This window comes from Rhinatrema bivittatum, chromosome 3 (genome assembly GCF_901001135.1).
Source record: "Rhinatrema bivittatum chromosome 3, aRhiBiv1.1, whole genome shotgun sequence".
Lineage (NCBI taxonomy): Eukaryota > Metazoa > Chordata > Amphibia > Gymnophiona > Rhinatrematidae > Rhinatrema > Rhinatrema bivittatum.
In genome coordinates, this window is record NC_042617.1 from 40,480,123 (window position 1) to 40,494,742 (window position 14,620).

General features: G+C 45.9%; 1 protein-coding gene across 1 annotated transcript in view; it reads right to left on the reverse strand.

The window, feature by feature from the left end:
* Positions 1-14,620, reverse strand: part of IARS2 (isoleucyl-tRNA synthetase 2, mitochondrial) — a 165,046-nt gene that overhangs the window by 15,065 nt on the left and 135,361 nt on the right. The window contains 6 exon segments of the mRNA XM_029593171.1: positions 102-247; positions 1,108-1,214; positions 1,544-1,675; positions 1,786-1,911; positions 3,950-4,052; positions 12,689-12,797. Coding sequence (XP_029449031.1) covers positions 102-247; positions 1,108-1,214; positions 1,544-1,675; positions 1,786-1,911; positions 3,950-4,052; positions 12,689-12,797 — 723 coding nt within the window.

Sequence of the window (14,620 nt, forward strand, 5' to 3'; positions counted from 1 at the left end):
AATCATTCATACCAGGCGGTTATAGTCAGAATTTAGTTTCTACAAGTTGGATTTCCCCCTATTGTCCGGGTACCTCCCACACATCTTGGGCTCTGCCTTACCTTTCCCGTACGGAAGATGCTGGAATACTTCTTCAGCCAAGTGCGGAAGGATGGGCGCAACCGAGCGCACGACTACATCCAAGCCTCTTGCTAACACGGTCTGGCACGAACGCCTTTTGGGAGCCTCTTCTTTTTCACAGTACAGCCTACGGGGTTGAGGCAAGAGAAGTACGACAGCGTCATCCGGCAGCGTGCGTGTCGGGTCACAAAATAACCCCGTTTCCTGTCTGCTGTTCAGCGATACAGAAGAATAAGCGCGCTCTTCGTCCACACAAGCCACGCACAGACTGACCACTCGCTAAGCTCTTCTAGAGAACACTCTGAAATCTTACTGTTTTAGCTCTAGCCTGGTTCTTTAGTGCCCAAAGTACCCAAGGTGGCTTTCCTGCACAACATGGCAGAGGGTATACGAAATGTTTCCCCTGTTTTCCCCCTGTCCTTGGTGGTGTGTCTGGGTGGATCAGGGGGCTTGCTTTCTCACCCTCCAGGGTGCACCCCAGCCCTACCTGCCCCGCTGGACAGCAGATTCAAACATGATGCAGTGCCATAGCCCGGGCCAAGACGGCCCACAAATCCTTTTCTACAGAATAAACAGATCCAGCAGAAGCGATGCCCTCAATTTCAATGCTTCCAGTAGTAAATGTTATAGGACACCCTTAGTTTTCCCTCTAGAAACCATACAGTGTTGTATGGCAGTGGTAGAGCGCTGCTACTGGCCCGCGGGCAGCACCTGCAGACAACAACATCTGTATAGCTTTCTGGTTATAGCGCTGGCTCCGATGCCTGCAGCATGGCAAGAATGAGAACCTGTTTTTACATCCTACTTGCTCCATTACATGCGAAGAACCATCCCAAGCCTCCCAAGGTGACAGGACTCAGGTTGTGGAAATAAAAAAAACACACTGCTAATCTCGAAAAAGAGTGCAATGTTGCGACTGTGAATGGGAGTGGATCCCGCAACAATAAGCATTTCAATCTTCAAAGAAAGTTAAAATGAGCTTCGAACCGGTCTTTGATGATGCTGAAGTAAAAGCTGGATATTTCCCTGTTAACCAATGTCAGCAGTAAACGAATCACTTTTCCAAAGTCATACTCCTTGTATGCGTTGGTAACCTGCAAGAAGCACAGGGTGGCACACATAAAAACCTTGTACACGCCATACAAAACTAGAAATCCATGGAGCCCATGGTGTCAATCTGCAGAACCTGTAACATGCAGCTCTGACTCATACAGTTGCACTGTTCCTTCACTGCACAGGCTGAAATCTGAACTTGATCATAGGACGGTTACATTATTTGCTTAGGGTGGCACAGCGAGAGCTGAACAGACTATAGAAAATTGGATTGGCCAGTCTCATGTCTCTGTGCAGTAAGCATGTAAAGAGCCTGCCAGTCTACATTAAACCTCCAGCCAAACACGCAGCAAGTTTTCCACCAACTCACCTTGCTGGAGTAATCCTGCAATAAATGCAACATGTATTGGTCTATTATGTACATCTCGGTGTTCAGGATGGAGTCTGTCTCTGGTGTGAAGCCTTCCATGTTCCCCAGCATAAAGCGCAGCGTATTCCGAAGCTGCCAACCAAAGCACAGAAACCCAGGTGATATAAGACACTCAGATCTGAATGGGGAGCAGACCCCCTACTAACCCCCAACCTTTCCCAGCCAACTGCTGGATGAGTCACCTTGTTTATGTCATCTCTGGCTGTGTTCAGTACTCCTGGTCCAATCGAAACTTCGGTGAAAACGTTGGACTCAGCCACCCACCAACGCAGAACATCAGCACCATAAGGAGGCTCCTTAGTTTTGTCCTGTACATGAAGAAAGAAACTTACATCCACCTATATTCTCAATGGCAAAGCAATGGAATTTAAGTGCTTACTCTGTATAGGTCACTGATTTAAGCTGCATGAAATAACTCAATTTCCAAAATGTCAAATTCACATCAACAATTATCATTTTCATTTTGACTATTATAAGGATTCTACTGTGCAGATTTTTTTTTACGGTGTAACCATAGGTGGAAAAAAAAAAATCAGAATGACAATGCTGCAGCCCATGATTGCTCCAAGCATCTCATAGAAAAAAGAATGCCTGAAGGAATACATTACTGACGGTGTGAAGGTACAAGAGCTATGGTGTGGATATCATCACTTATTTATTTCTCAAAAAGGTTGAAGCAGCATAAGAGAAAGGTTGAGAGGGCATGGTTCCCTGCAGTGGCTGCAGTTCCATGCTGCTGTCATGATTCAGCCATAGGGCAGTGGGAGCAGGGAATGTGGCCAGAGCAGACAGACTATGGCAGGGCTGCAAAGTAACGTTCGGAACGCCCACGTGCCTGCCAGGTCTGGGAGCCAGCCGGCACACTGCATGAATTCAGACTATGACGGTAAGCGAGGCACTGTGTGCACACCATGTTAGGCTACCCCTGATGTTCAGGCAGAAGTCTGATTACATCCAGTCTATGTTGTAATTAAGCAGCAATTAGATCTGGACAGAACAGAGACCAACAGTTTGCTGTCACCTCTGAAAAATCAGAAGACGATAAGATGCCGTGACCTGTAGGGATTAATGCTGCAGTACGGCAAGCTCACCTGCTGTTGTTACCTGTTGCCAATCTGAAGTAGTAAGTGGGAGGGAACAAGCTCTTTTCCATCCGCTCTATTTAAATAATGGTTTAATTCTTTATACCCCCTCTAGAGCTTTGCTGTGAGCAACTGAAGGTTAATGATTCCGCTCACTTTAATAAAAATTCATTTGACTAAGACAGAGAAAGGCACTTTCCAATGTGGCATGATTCTTCTGAACTTCTCTGCCAAAAGAAATCAGAAGACTATATGCAGTCAAGACCTGATTATTAAAGAAGGCAGCTGGATCATGTTCATCTTTATATTATCATCTCCTTATTCTTTTAAATGCCCAATTTTAGCATTTGTTTTATTAACTTTATGAATTATATATCTATTTTCATTTTTCCTATTGTATATGGTGTATTTATTATGCAACTTGAGCCTTTTGGAAAAGGCAAGAAATAAATGTAATTAAACATTTATTTATATTACATTGTCTGCTTTTAATTACAGAAAACCCCAATGCGGATTACATTAAACTCCCATCAATAAAACAAAATCCCCGAACTGCAGGTGGCGCTAGTGCTTATCAAGCAATGTCAATTAAACTTTCTCTGTCTCCATCTGCTGGCACGTATGCATCAACTCACGAGTCTGGAATGATCATTACCCCCCAATCCTAAAGAAATTTCCAGGGAGCAAATGTTCCATGTTCCAGTCCAGTCAGCACCTTAGAATCAGAGCAGAGCACACCATTCACCTGATCACTTAATATCAGTGATGATCTCGCGTATGCTGGAGACTCCCTGCTATTACCTGAAAGTGTTAAGGGGTAATTCAGGAAGGCCATGAGACTGAAAAATGAATGACCTGATCTTGTTATCTGCACATTGTAAACCTAAAAGCACACCTTCCCTCACCCAAAATTCTCTCTCCTCCCACACCATAATTATTAGGTGCCACTGAAGGGAAAGGAGAAAGCAGCTTGCAAGAGTGATTCTTACTAGAAGATCAGCAGGGTTTCTCTTGGAGCACACAATGAATTCTATGTGCAGAAACTCCTCACCCAATGACGTGATGGCATACAGTAATAGTACAAGATCTGCCCGCAATACTTTTGGAACAAGTCTGAAGGGCACAGCCCAATGGCCCACTCCTAGTTTCAGTATGGAAACCAAGAGTCCTATATTAAAAATATAATAATAATAAGGTGGCCGAGAAAGCCAGAAGAAACAAAAGAAACAACTAAGACATTTTTCATAAAAGAGCCAATACTCACTTCGCCTCCACTTACAACCACATCGGGGCTGACCACGTTACCAATAGATTTTGACATCTTTTCTCCTTTTTCACAAATAGCAAATCCATGGACCAAAACAGTCCTGAAAAAGAAAGCTTGCATGAGTGCTGAAAACAATAGAATTAGTTACCAGTAAGAGGTGTTATGTGTGAAGATGTCTGTCCTCACACGTAGGCGACATCATCAGATGGAGCCCAGCAAGGAACTTGGACATCAAGTTTCTAGAAGCTTTGCGCATGCTCCACTGGGCATGTGCAGGCCTGGCTAAGCCCCTGCATCCCATTCAAGGCTCCACAGAACATGAAAAGATTTGGAGAAGCCAACTCCAAGGGAGAGGGTAGGAGGGGATTTTGTGAGGACTGACATCCTGCTGTTCTCAGAGAACACCTGTTACAGGTAAGTAACTATTTTTTCCCCCAAGGACAAGCAAAATGGAAGTCTTCACGCACGGAGAATCCCAAGCTAGAGGCTGCCCTCAAAAAAAATAAAAATGAAAAAATAAATCCCAAAATAGTGCCAAAGAGTAAGACTGTTTTGGTGGCAACAGGCATCTTAATGTTTTCTGTTTTTCTCTTTCCCTTAATGGCAGTTTGAAACCAAAATAATGGGTCCGAGGAGGGACGAGTTGGGTTCTATACCTCAAAGAGGACAGACAGGTGAAAACTACTGTTAAGTCGAGAGCCTCTGTCAAAACAGTAGCAAAATGTGAATGTATGGAGAGAACTCCATGTTGCAGCTTTGCAGACCTCTACCATAGAGGAGGTTCTCAAGTGGGCTACTGACATCACTATGGTTCTAGCATTGTGAGCCTTGACATGGCCCACCAGATCCATGCCTGCCTGGGGGGGTAACAGGAGTAAACATAATCCGCTAGCCAAATAAAAATAAATAAATAGAAGTAGAGTGCTTTGTTATGGCAATTCCAGTCTTATTAATGTCAAATCAAACAAAAAGCTGGGTGGGCTATCCAGGGCCGGTGCTATAATCAAAACTTCAGCCATGCACCCCCCCCCCCCCCCAACTCAATCCCAGAGTCTGCTCTTTCCTCCACAGGCATCCTCAGCCCATCTCATCACCTAGTTCTCTCGCTCTTCCCTTCTCTCCATTCCCTACGTTTCAGCTCTCCCACCCAATCCTCCCTCTTGTCCCCACCTCATCCAATACCTGCTCTCCCATACCCAGGCTTCTCTCCCACCGGGGACCACGGCCTCTCCCCCAATCCCCCACCCACACCCAACCTAAGTTCCCTGCTATCCCTTCAATCTGCAACTTAATCCATCAGTCCCTCCTCTCCAGCTAATCTTTGTCCCTCCATGCCATTTTCCCCAGGTCCCTGCCTATACGGGGGCTCGGTTTCTCCCCTTAGGTGCGGCCCTCTTTCCCTCCCCACCTTTGCTCTCTGACCCAGCCTCTCTTGTTTTCTGCCCTGCAATCCTCTGTTTTTTTTTCCAGGCAGAGAATGACCACTGGCTGGCTTACCTGCATCACGGCTTGCTTACAATTATCCTCCACCATCTCGGAATTGCTAGTCCTGCTGCCACTGACGGCTCAGTGCACTGCTTCTGTGCTATACTAGACTTCCTTCAAGCTGGGTCTCTCCCTCCTTCTTCCCACATGCACCCCTGTTCCTGCTCTGTTCCTCCTTGAGTGTACACACAGCAGATAGCACGAGCTTCTCTGTTGCATGCGCACTCGAGGATCTCCTGGGCTCCCAATAATGGCGATGCTGCTGGGGGGGCATCAGGGACCTGAGAGGGGTTTCAACTGTGATCAATTGGCTCACTACCTGTATAGCTGCCACAGCCACTTCTCACCTCAGGCACAGCCCAATTAATGTTGGCTGTGTAGTTCTGCCGCTCCCTGGATCGTGGCATTCTAGGCAGATGCCTAGTCCACATAGTGCTTCCACCGGCCCTGGAGATATCGGAGGGCTTCAGTCTTCTCCAGAGAGAAGGCTATGGTTCTCTTGCACTCTAACCTGCAACATCCATTCAACCTTGTGGACTCAAACAACTGTAGGTAGAAACTAAGCATGCGTGCATATACCGTAACTCCTATATTGTGAATGCTGGGAGTTCCCACCGAGAATGATGTCCTCTGAGAGTCATAGCCTTACTGAGGAAGAAGCCCAAGATGATGTGATCGGTCCTCCAGGCAGAGTACCTACTGATTTTGGAGCACGACAGACCAAACTCAACTGTACAGGGGGCACTTACCTAAGCCACAGAGCTTCTGAGCAGTTAGACAAAAAATAAGCAAGTCGAATAGACTACTTAATGGTGGAGCAAAAATTCTCAAAGTCATCCTGGAGCACCAGTACCAGCGCACCAAGCTGCTGACATTAAAATAAGGGAACTTAAAACCATATGAATAATCCTACCTAGAAGACTAGAGTGTAAACAATCTCAGGACCCTATAAGAAAACAGCTTGACAAGTTTCACTGCAGCAGCTGTGAGAGAAAGAGATGATTTGTAACCTGCAGGATCCAGGAAAAGATGAGACCGAGAAACAGCAGAGTTGCTTACCTGTAACTGGTGTTCTCCGAGGATAGCAGGATGTTAGTCCTCATACATGGGTGACATCATCAAATTGAGCCCCGACATGGAAAACTTATGTCAAAGGTTCTAGAACTTTCATTTGCACACTGGCATGCCCAATGTTCATGCGGGGGTCCCTCTTCAGTCTTATAACATAGAATTAGATATAAATCAAAAACAGGAGAAACCCAACTCCATGGGGTGGTGGGTGGGTTTCGTAAGGACTAACATCCCATGCTATAATTACACAATGTTGGGTTCCATATTAGGTGCTACAACCCAAGAAAGAGATCTAGGCGTCATAGTGGATAACCCATTGAAATCGCCGGTTCAGTGTGCTGCGGCAGTCAAAAAAGCAAACAGAATGTTGGGAATTATTAGAAAGGGCATGGTGCATAAAACAGAAAATATCATAATGCCTCTGTATCGCTCTATGGTGAGACCGCACCTTGAATACTGTGTACAATTCTGGTCGCCGCATCTCAAAAAAGATATAATTGCGATGGAGAAGGTACAGAGAAGGGCTACCAAAATAAGGGGAATGGAACAGCTCCCCTATGAGGAAAGACTAAAGAGGTTAGGACTTTTCAGCTTGGAGAAGAGACGGCTGAGGGGGGATATGATAGAGATGTTTAAAATCATGAGAGGTCTAGAACGGGTAGATGTGAATCGGTTATTTACTCTTTCGTATAATAGAAAGACTAGGGGGCACGTCATGAAGTTAGCATGTGGCACATTTAAAACTAATCAGAGAAAGTTCTTTTTTACTCAACGCACAATTAAACTCTGGAATTTGTTGCCAGAGGATGTGGTTAGTGCAGTTAGTATAACTGTGTTTAAAAAAGGATTGGATAAGTTCTTGGAGGAAAAGTCCATTATCTGCTATTAAGTTCACTTAGAGAATAGCCACTGCCATTAGCAATGGTAACATGGAATAGACTTAGTTTTTGGGTACTTGCCAGGTTCTTATGGCCTGGATTGGCCACTGTTGGAAACAGGATGCTGGGCTTGATGGACCCTTGGTCTGACCCAGTATGGCATGTTCTTATGTTCTTATCCTTCTGTCCTCAGAGAATACATGTTACAGATAAACAACTCTGCTTTCTCCGAGGACAAGCAGGACTGTAGTCCTCACACATGGGTGAATCCCTAGCTACATGCTACTCTCCAACATAAAAGGGGACCGACAGGACACTAAACCATGGTGTCAATGGGCACAACAATGGTGCTGTTGCTAACAGAGGGGGAGACAGCCTGAACCCAAACAACGGGCACTAGGCAGGAGAGAGTTGGGTTCTACACCTCAAATAGATTCCTAAAGACAGTTGGCCAAATCGACTGTTGTGTTGGCCATCCCTATCCAAGCAATAGTGAGATGTGAATGTGTGGAGAGAACTTTATGTTGCAGTCTTGAAGATCTCCTCCATAGGAACTGCTTGCAAGTGGGCTACAGATGCTGCCATGGCTCGGACATAGTGATCCTTGACATCATTCCCAAGATTCGGTCCCGTCTGGGCATAACAGAAGGAGATGCAATCTGCTAGCCAATTCGATAGTGACTGTTTGGCAATGGCAATGCCCAACCTACTCCTACCAAAACAAACAAAAAGTTGGGTGGACCGTCTATGGGCTTCTGCCTGCTCCAGGTAGAAGGTTAAGGCTTGCTTGCAGTTCAAACTGTGTAGGACTCATTTGCTTTGGTGTGAATGGGGCCTGGGAACCAACATTGGCAGGATGATGGACTGGTTAAGATAGAAGTCCGTCACCACCTTAGGCAGGAACTTAGGGTGCATATGCAAAACCCACCCTGTCATGATAAAACTCAGTGTAAGTGGATAAGTCACTAAGGCCTGGAGCTCGATGACACTGCATGTTGTGGTGACTGCCACCAAAAATATGATGTTCCAAATCAGGTACTTCAGCTCACAGGTACACAGCGGTTCAAAAGGAGCTTTCATCAGCTCATCTAACATTAGATTGAGGTCCTAAGACATAGCAGGATGTCTTAGATGAGGCTTCAACTGAAACAGGCCCTGCATGAAACTTACAACTAAAGGCTGTACAGAGTTGGGCGAATTATCTACATCAGGCGGTATGTGCCAATTGCACTCAGATGAACTCTAACATAGTTGGTTTTCAAGTCAGCTTCCAATAGGTGTAGAAGGTAATCATATAGTTTTTGTGTGGAGCAGGAGAATGGATCTAGGACCTTCTGCTCACACCACACGGAAAATTTCCTCCACTTCAGTCCATAGAACTTTCTAGTGAAAGGCTTTCTAGAAGCCACCAGGACCTGAGATATGTCTGAAAGATTGAGTGGCTGCAGAACTAAATTTCTCAAAATCCAGGCTGTGAGCAACAGAGCCTGGAGGTTGGGATGTCTCAACCTGCCTTGATCTTGCGTGATGAGATCTGGGGAAATCCCCAGCTTGATCGGTCTCTTGATGGACAACTACCCTAGGAGAGGAAACCAGACCTGTCACGGCCAACAAGGGGCTATGAGGATAACAGACACCTTATCCTCGCAAAGCTTCAAGAGAGTCTTTGCTACTAAGGGAACTGGAGGATATGCGTACATAAGACCTTTGCTCCAATGTTGGCAAGTGCATCTGAGGCTGGTTTGCCGTCTGTCCTATACAGAGGCACCTTTCTGTTGCAAGGGGATGTGAAGAGATCCACGTCTGGACTCCTTCAGAGGTGGAATATCTGATTCGCAACCCACTGGTCCAGGAACCATTTGTGGGGTCTGAAGGCACGACTCAGTCTGTCTGCTAACATGCTCCGTCCCGGCCAGGTACATGGCCCTGAGCACCATGCCAAGGGACTGGGTCCATGACCAGATCTTAACTCCTTTCTGTCACAGGAGGTACGAGCCCGTACTTCCTTGCTTGTTGAGATATCACATCGCCAACTGGTTGTCGGTTTGGATCAGGATAACTTTGTTGGACAGCCAATCTCTGAAAGCCCATAGCACGTACCTGATCATCCGGAGCGCCAGGAAATTGATATAGCAACAGTTTTCTTGGGCAGACCAGAGACCCTGAGTGCTGAGCCCGGGGTGGACGCATCCATGGTTAGGACAATTTGGATAGGAGGCCCTCAGAAATATATCCCCCATTCCAGATTTGAAAGTACCCACCACCAGGACAGGGTGTCCTGGAGCGGCAATGTGACTTTGATGTGATCCTGGAGGTTCGGTGTGGCTGGGAGAGCCACTGTGACATGGACAAATGCAGCCATATGGCCCAAGACCCTCAACGTGTGCCAGGCTGACACCTGCTGGCTCTGCTGAATCTCTGCCATGATGGTCATTAGATGGCCTTTTGACAAGGCAGTGATGATCCTTTGATGAGTCGTGTTTAGCAGGGCTCCTATGAAGTCCAATTGAAGTGATTGGCTGAGATGGGACTTCAGGTAGTTGATGTTGAACCCTAGTGACTCCAACACCCGAATGGTCAAGTGCATGGACCTGAAGGCCGATGCCTGAGATGTGCTTTTTACCAGCCAATCATTCAGATAAGCGAAAACATGCATCCCAGCTTGCGGTAGTGTACCATCACCATCATGGTCAAACATTTCATGAAGACCTGTGGGACTGACGCTAGCCCAAATGGCAACACCTGATACTGGAAGTGAAGTTTTCCCATCACAAATCGAAGATACTTTTGATGACTTGGGAAGATCCTGATGTGGGTGTACGTGTCCTTCAGATCAAGGGAGCATAGCCAGTCCCCTTTTGCAAAAGGGGGATCAAGCTGCCAGGGAAACCATCTTGAACATTTCCTTTTTGATAAATCTGTTCAAGGCTCTTAGGTCTAGGATGGGACAGAGTCCTCCTGTTTTTTTGGAATCAGGAAGTACCTGGAGTAAAATCCTCACCCTCTTTACCCTGGTGGAATAGACTCGACCACTGTGGCTGTTAAGAGGGAGGAGAGCTCTGTTAGTAGTACCTCCTGATGTACTATCGGCCTTCACAACAGGCTCGTAGGGCAATTTAGACAGGCACCCAATAGGTTCAGTTGGTACTATAGGCAGTTGTACTCACTGCTCAAGCTCCTCCTCAAATATTGTCGATGCGAACAGTGACTGAAAGGAAAGAGGGGTGGCCAGATCCTCTTCAGAGCCAAGAGGAGGATGGGTGACTGGCATCAGGACCGGTGGACACCACTGTGGATCCCTGGCACCAATGGGCGATTGTCGCTCCTCGCTGCGGGTTCACTTTGGAGGCATCACAGCATGAGCTGGCGCATATCCGTGCCTGACACTGTGCATCGACGGAGACCAATGCCAACGCTTCATTGGCTTCCCTCGATGCTCGGCATGGTCTTTCCCCGGTGCAGAGGTCAATGATGAGGAACCCAATGTCCTTGACCTGGAGGAGCTCGATGATGGCCAGTCTCCAGTGCTCCTATCAGTCGACGGCAGCTAAAGTCCTGCTAATGTAGATGGCTCGGTGTCCATCGGTGTGGCTCCGTGGTTCTTCAATGCGGATAGCTCGGTCTCCAACCCGAAGAGGTGCTCCATCTTATCTAGCCGAATACCTCGTCCCTTCAGGGTCATCTGGATGCATTTGTGGCAACCCCGGACGTCATGCCATGCACCCACCAGGCAGAGGACACATTCCTCATGGGGGTCCATGATAGACAGGGTCCTCGGGCACTGAGGGCATTGTTTAAAACCAGATGCAGCCATGATGGAAAGTAATAAACGGGAAGCATGATCAAAATCGATGGCAGTGCGCACCGAAGTACTGCCACCACAGGGAATCGACCGCTCAAGGATCCTAAGAACACTGTGAGGAGATCAGAGAGGGAATCAGCGTCGAACACTTGCTTGAAACAGCTCGCATTAAAGTGAAAAAATGGAAAGTTAACCAAAAGAGGCCCAAACGTGAGCTCACAAATCACAATGCTGCAGCTGCAAGGAAAAAGAGAGACTGAAGAGGGACCCCGCGTGGAATGTGGTAAAGGGCATGCTGGGCATGTCAAAGTTCTAGAAACTTTGACATAAGTTTTGTGTACTGGGGTTCCAACTGATGATGTCACCCATGTGTGAAGACTACCATCTTACTTGTCTACTGAGAACTTGAATGGATGAAGGGGAGTAATCAGGGCTGCACATAACCAGTGGAGCATGCTCACAATTTCTAGAAGCTTTGATGTCAAAGTTCCATGAGAGGCTGCATCTATCGTCACTCACGAGCCAGGACCAGCATCCTGCTTGTCCTCCCTTCCTCTCCCACCAGACCCGATGCCTTTACTTCAGCACCCATTTGGCCCCAGACAGACACCATTCGACAATTCTCCTCCCACCGCCCCCACCAAACCCTCTCCTTAAAAAAAAACACACCCCACCTCTGCTTCAGACTCTGACTTCCTTCTTGCTACAGCAGGAAGCCCGGGATGGGGTGGGGGGTGGGGACAGGACTGCGTTTATAAATAATAGCAGCACAACTGAAATTCACGCTCACTACTGTATCATATTCTGATAACAGTTAACCAGAAACTAAACTGCCTTTTTTAAGAAAGGAAAAGAATTGTATAAAAATAAATCTGCCTGTTTTCACAGAGTAGCTTTAAGCAAGTATAAAGAAATCCTTGATGTGGAAAAATGGCCAGAAACAGAGAGCATACTATGTGGCTCCTGTTTCTCCCAGGACCTTTCACGGCAACACAAGGTGCGCCTTCAGGGCAGCAGCAAGCAGGAAACCCAGAGGAATAGGGTGGGGTGAAACCAGAGGACACTACTATATTCAGACAAGTGTACAGCATACAAACTTGGAGAAATAAACATGTTGCAGAATGCTCAAAACAAATTGGAGGGAGATGAAATAATACATGTCACTTAAATGTCATAAAAACGTTACACAGTCATACCTGGGCGGTACCTGCTTAAGCTAACCAGAGCCACAGATGTAGATAACATCTCATGACGCTGATAACCAGACGTAATCTATTGGTAACAGTTTTTTTTTTTAATTGATATGAAATTTGTGTGTGTTTGTGTGTGTATATATATATATATATATATATATATATATATATATATATATATATCTCAAATAAGTTTTTGAGGAGCTTCACCTGTCATATCGCATTTTGTAGCTGCAGTTATGACAGGAAGTGCAGGATTTCAGCGATACCGCCAGTTGCTTAATGACAGAACAGTCTGTGAACGTACCCATATGGTGCCTTTTTCCTGGCTGCTGTGCTGGTTAAGAGAGAAGACTGGAACCAGCCACCGAGCTGGTCTTTTCCTTCCAGATATAAATCTGCCTTTTGCTCAGTACCTTAAAGAAAGAAGAAAATGTGATTTATGTTTATTGGATTTTTATATTATCCCTTTTCTGGTCACAAGACCATTCAAAGTGGTGAAGAGTAAAACACAATCCAAAATACATAAATTTAAAATGAATGAAAAAATATAGGCACAATAGAGCCGTAGTTCAAGTTTCAAAATTAGGTGAGGAATAAGGCATTAAGCTTATATAACTAGTTACGCCAATCCCTCCTAAATTATCCGTACACATCACAAAAAGGGAAATGAAACAATTGCACAACGCCACTGTTGCTTTACCTTTCTTTTTCAATACATGAACTTACTATTACTGCTTTATTTCCCATATGCAGACACATAGATATATAGGAGGCACAGATAGGCTCCAAAAGTGACATACAGTGAGTAGAAGGGTCAGTAACTCACGTCACCAATGCTTGTAGTTAGGCCCACAACACTAAATACATTCAAAAGAACATTGGATATGGGTTTGTTTTTTTTTTTAAAGAGGAAAAAGGTGTTTGTAGATAAAATGATCTAGCTATATACTAATCCAGTGATTCAGAGCCCATCGCCATATTTTCTCTCAGGAAGGAATTCCTTTTCCTGTTGCAGGACTGGCTACAGGTGTCCTGCATCACTGCAGAGAAAGCTAGCAGTCAGAGGAAGGGTGGACTCTGCACTTATGCTCGTCTTTTAACTTAACCAACTCTAGGATTGAATCAGCTTCAACAGATTTGGCCCTTCAAGTAGTGAAAAGCCATTAAATATCAAGTTCTCTTGAATTTTTACGGTCTGGAAGGGAGTGGAGTAGCCACCCAGTGGTTAGAGCAGCAGGTTATGAAGCAGGGAGACCAGGGCTCAAATCCCACTGTTACTCCTTTTGACTTCGGGCAAGTCACTTTACTGTTTGTTGCCTTAGGTACAAACTTACAGGCTGATACAGAATGGTGCGCTCGGCCGATTGCACCATTTAGCCCCCCGTCTGACTGCGCATTTTACGCGCGCTATTATTATCCCTTATACTGTAAGGAAACCGCGTGGCCAACCCCCCCCCCCATCTCCCCGAAACCAATAGCACTCATCACATGCAAATGCATGTTGATGAGCCTATTAGTTATACCCGTGGGATACTGAAAGTAAAATTTGCGGCCAAGCTGCACATTTTACTCTCAGAAATTACCACCTGCCCAAGGCAGGATTTAATCAGAGACAACACCGGGAAAGGTGTACAGAAAAGCAGAAAAAAAAAAGCTGTCCGCCGGTTGGAAAATTGACTCTCAATTTTGCCGGCGTCTGTTTTCCAAACTCGTGGCTGTCAGCGGGTAAAATTAAGCATCTGTTTTCAGACTCGCTGACAGCCGCCGCTTTCACTAATAAGCGCGGGCCCTAATTTAAATAAAGAATCGCATGCCCAGGAGAGGTGCCTGGGCCCGCCTCGGGGAGAGCGGGTGCTCGCCTCGGAGTGCAGGCTCTCCCGCAGAGTTTATTGAATCGGCCTGTTAGATTGTGAGCCCTCTGGGTATATGAAAATACCTGAATGTAATCCACTTTGAAGTACTAAAAAAGTGGAATATAAAAATCAAATGCTGCTCTGCTTCTACTCCCACCTCACAACCAGTTATTCACCCTATGGCACCTTTTATTCATTTCCCCAAAGTTCTGCCCCAGATAGATTTCTTCCAGTTCAGACCAGGAGTAATTCCAGAAGCTCTTATTTTCCTGTGCATCTCCCAGTACTTCCAATGGGAGGAAAAATGTATCTTTACTTTTCTTTTCCTTCCATGGTAAGTGGCTCATTCCACACTACTGCCTTTTACTCCATTCAGTTCTACT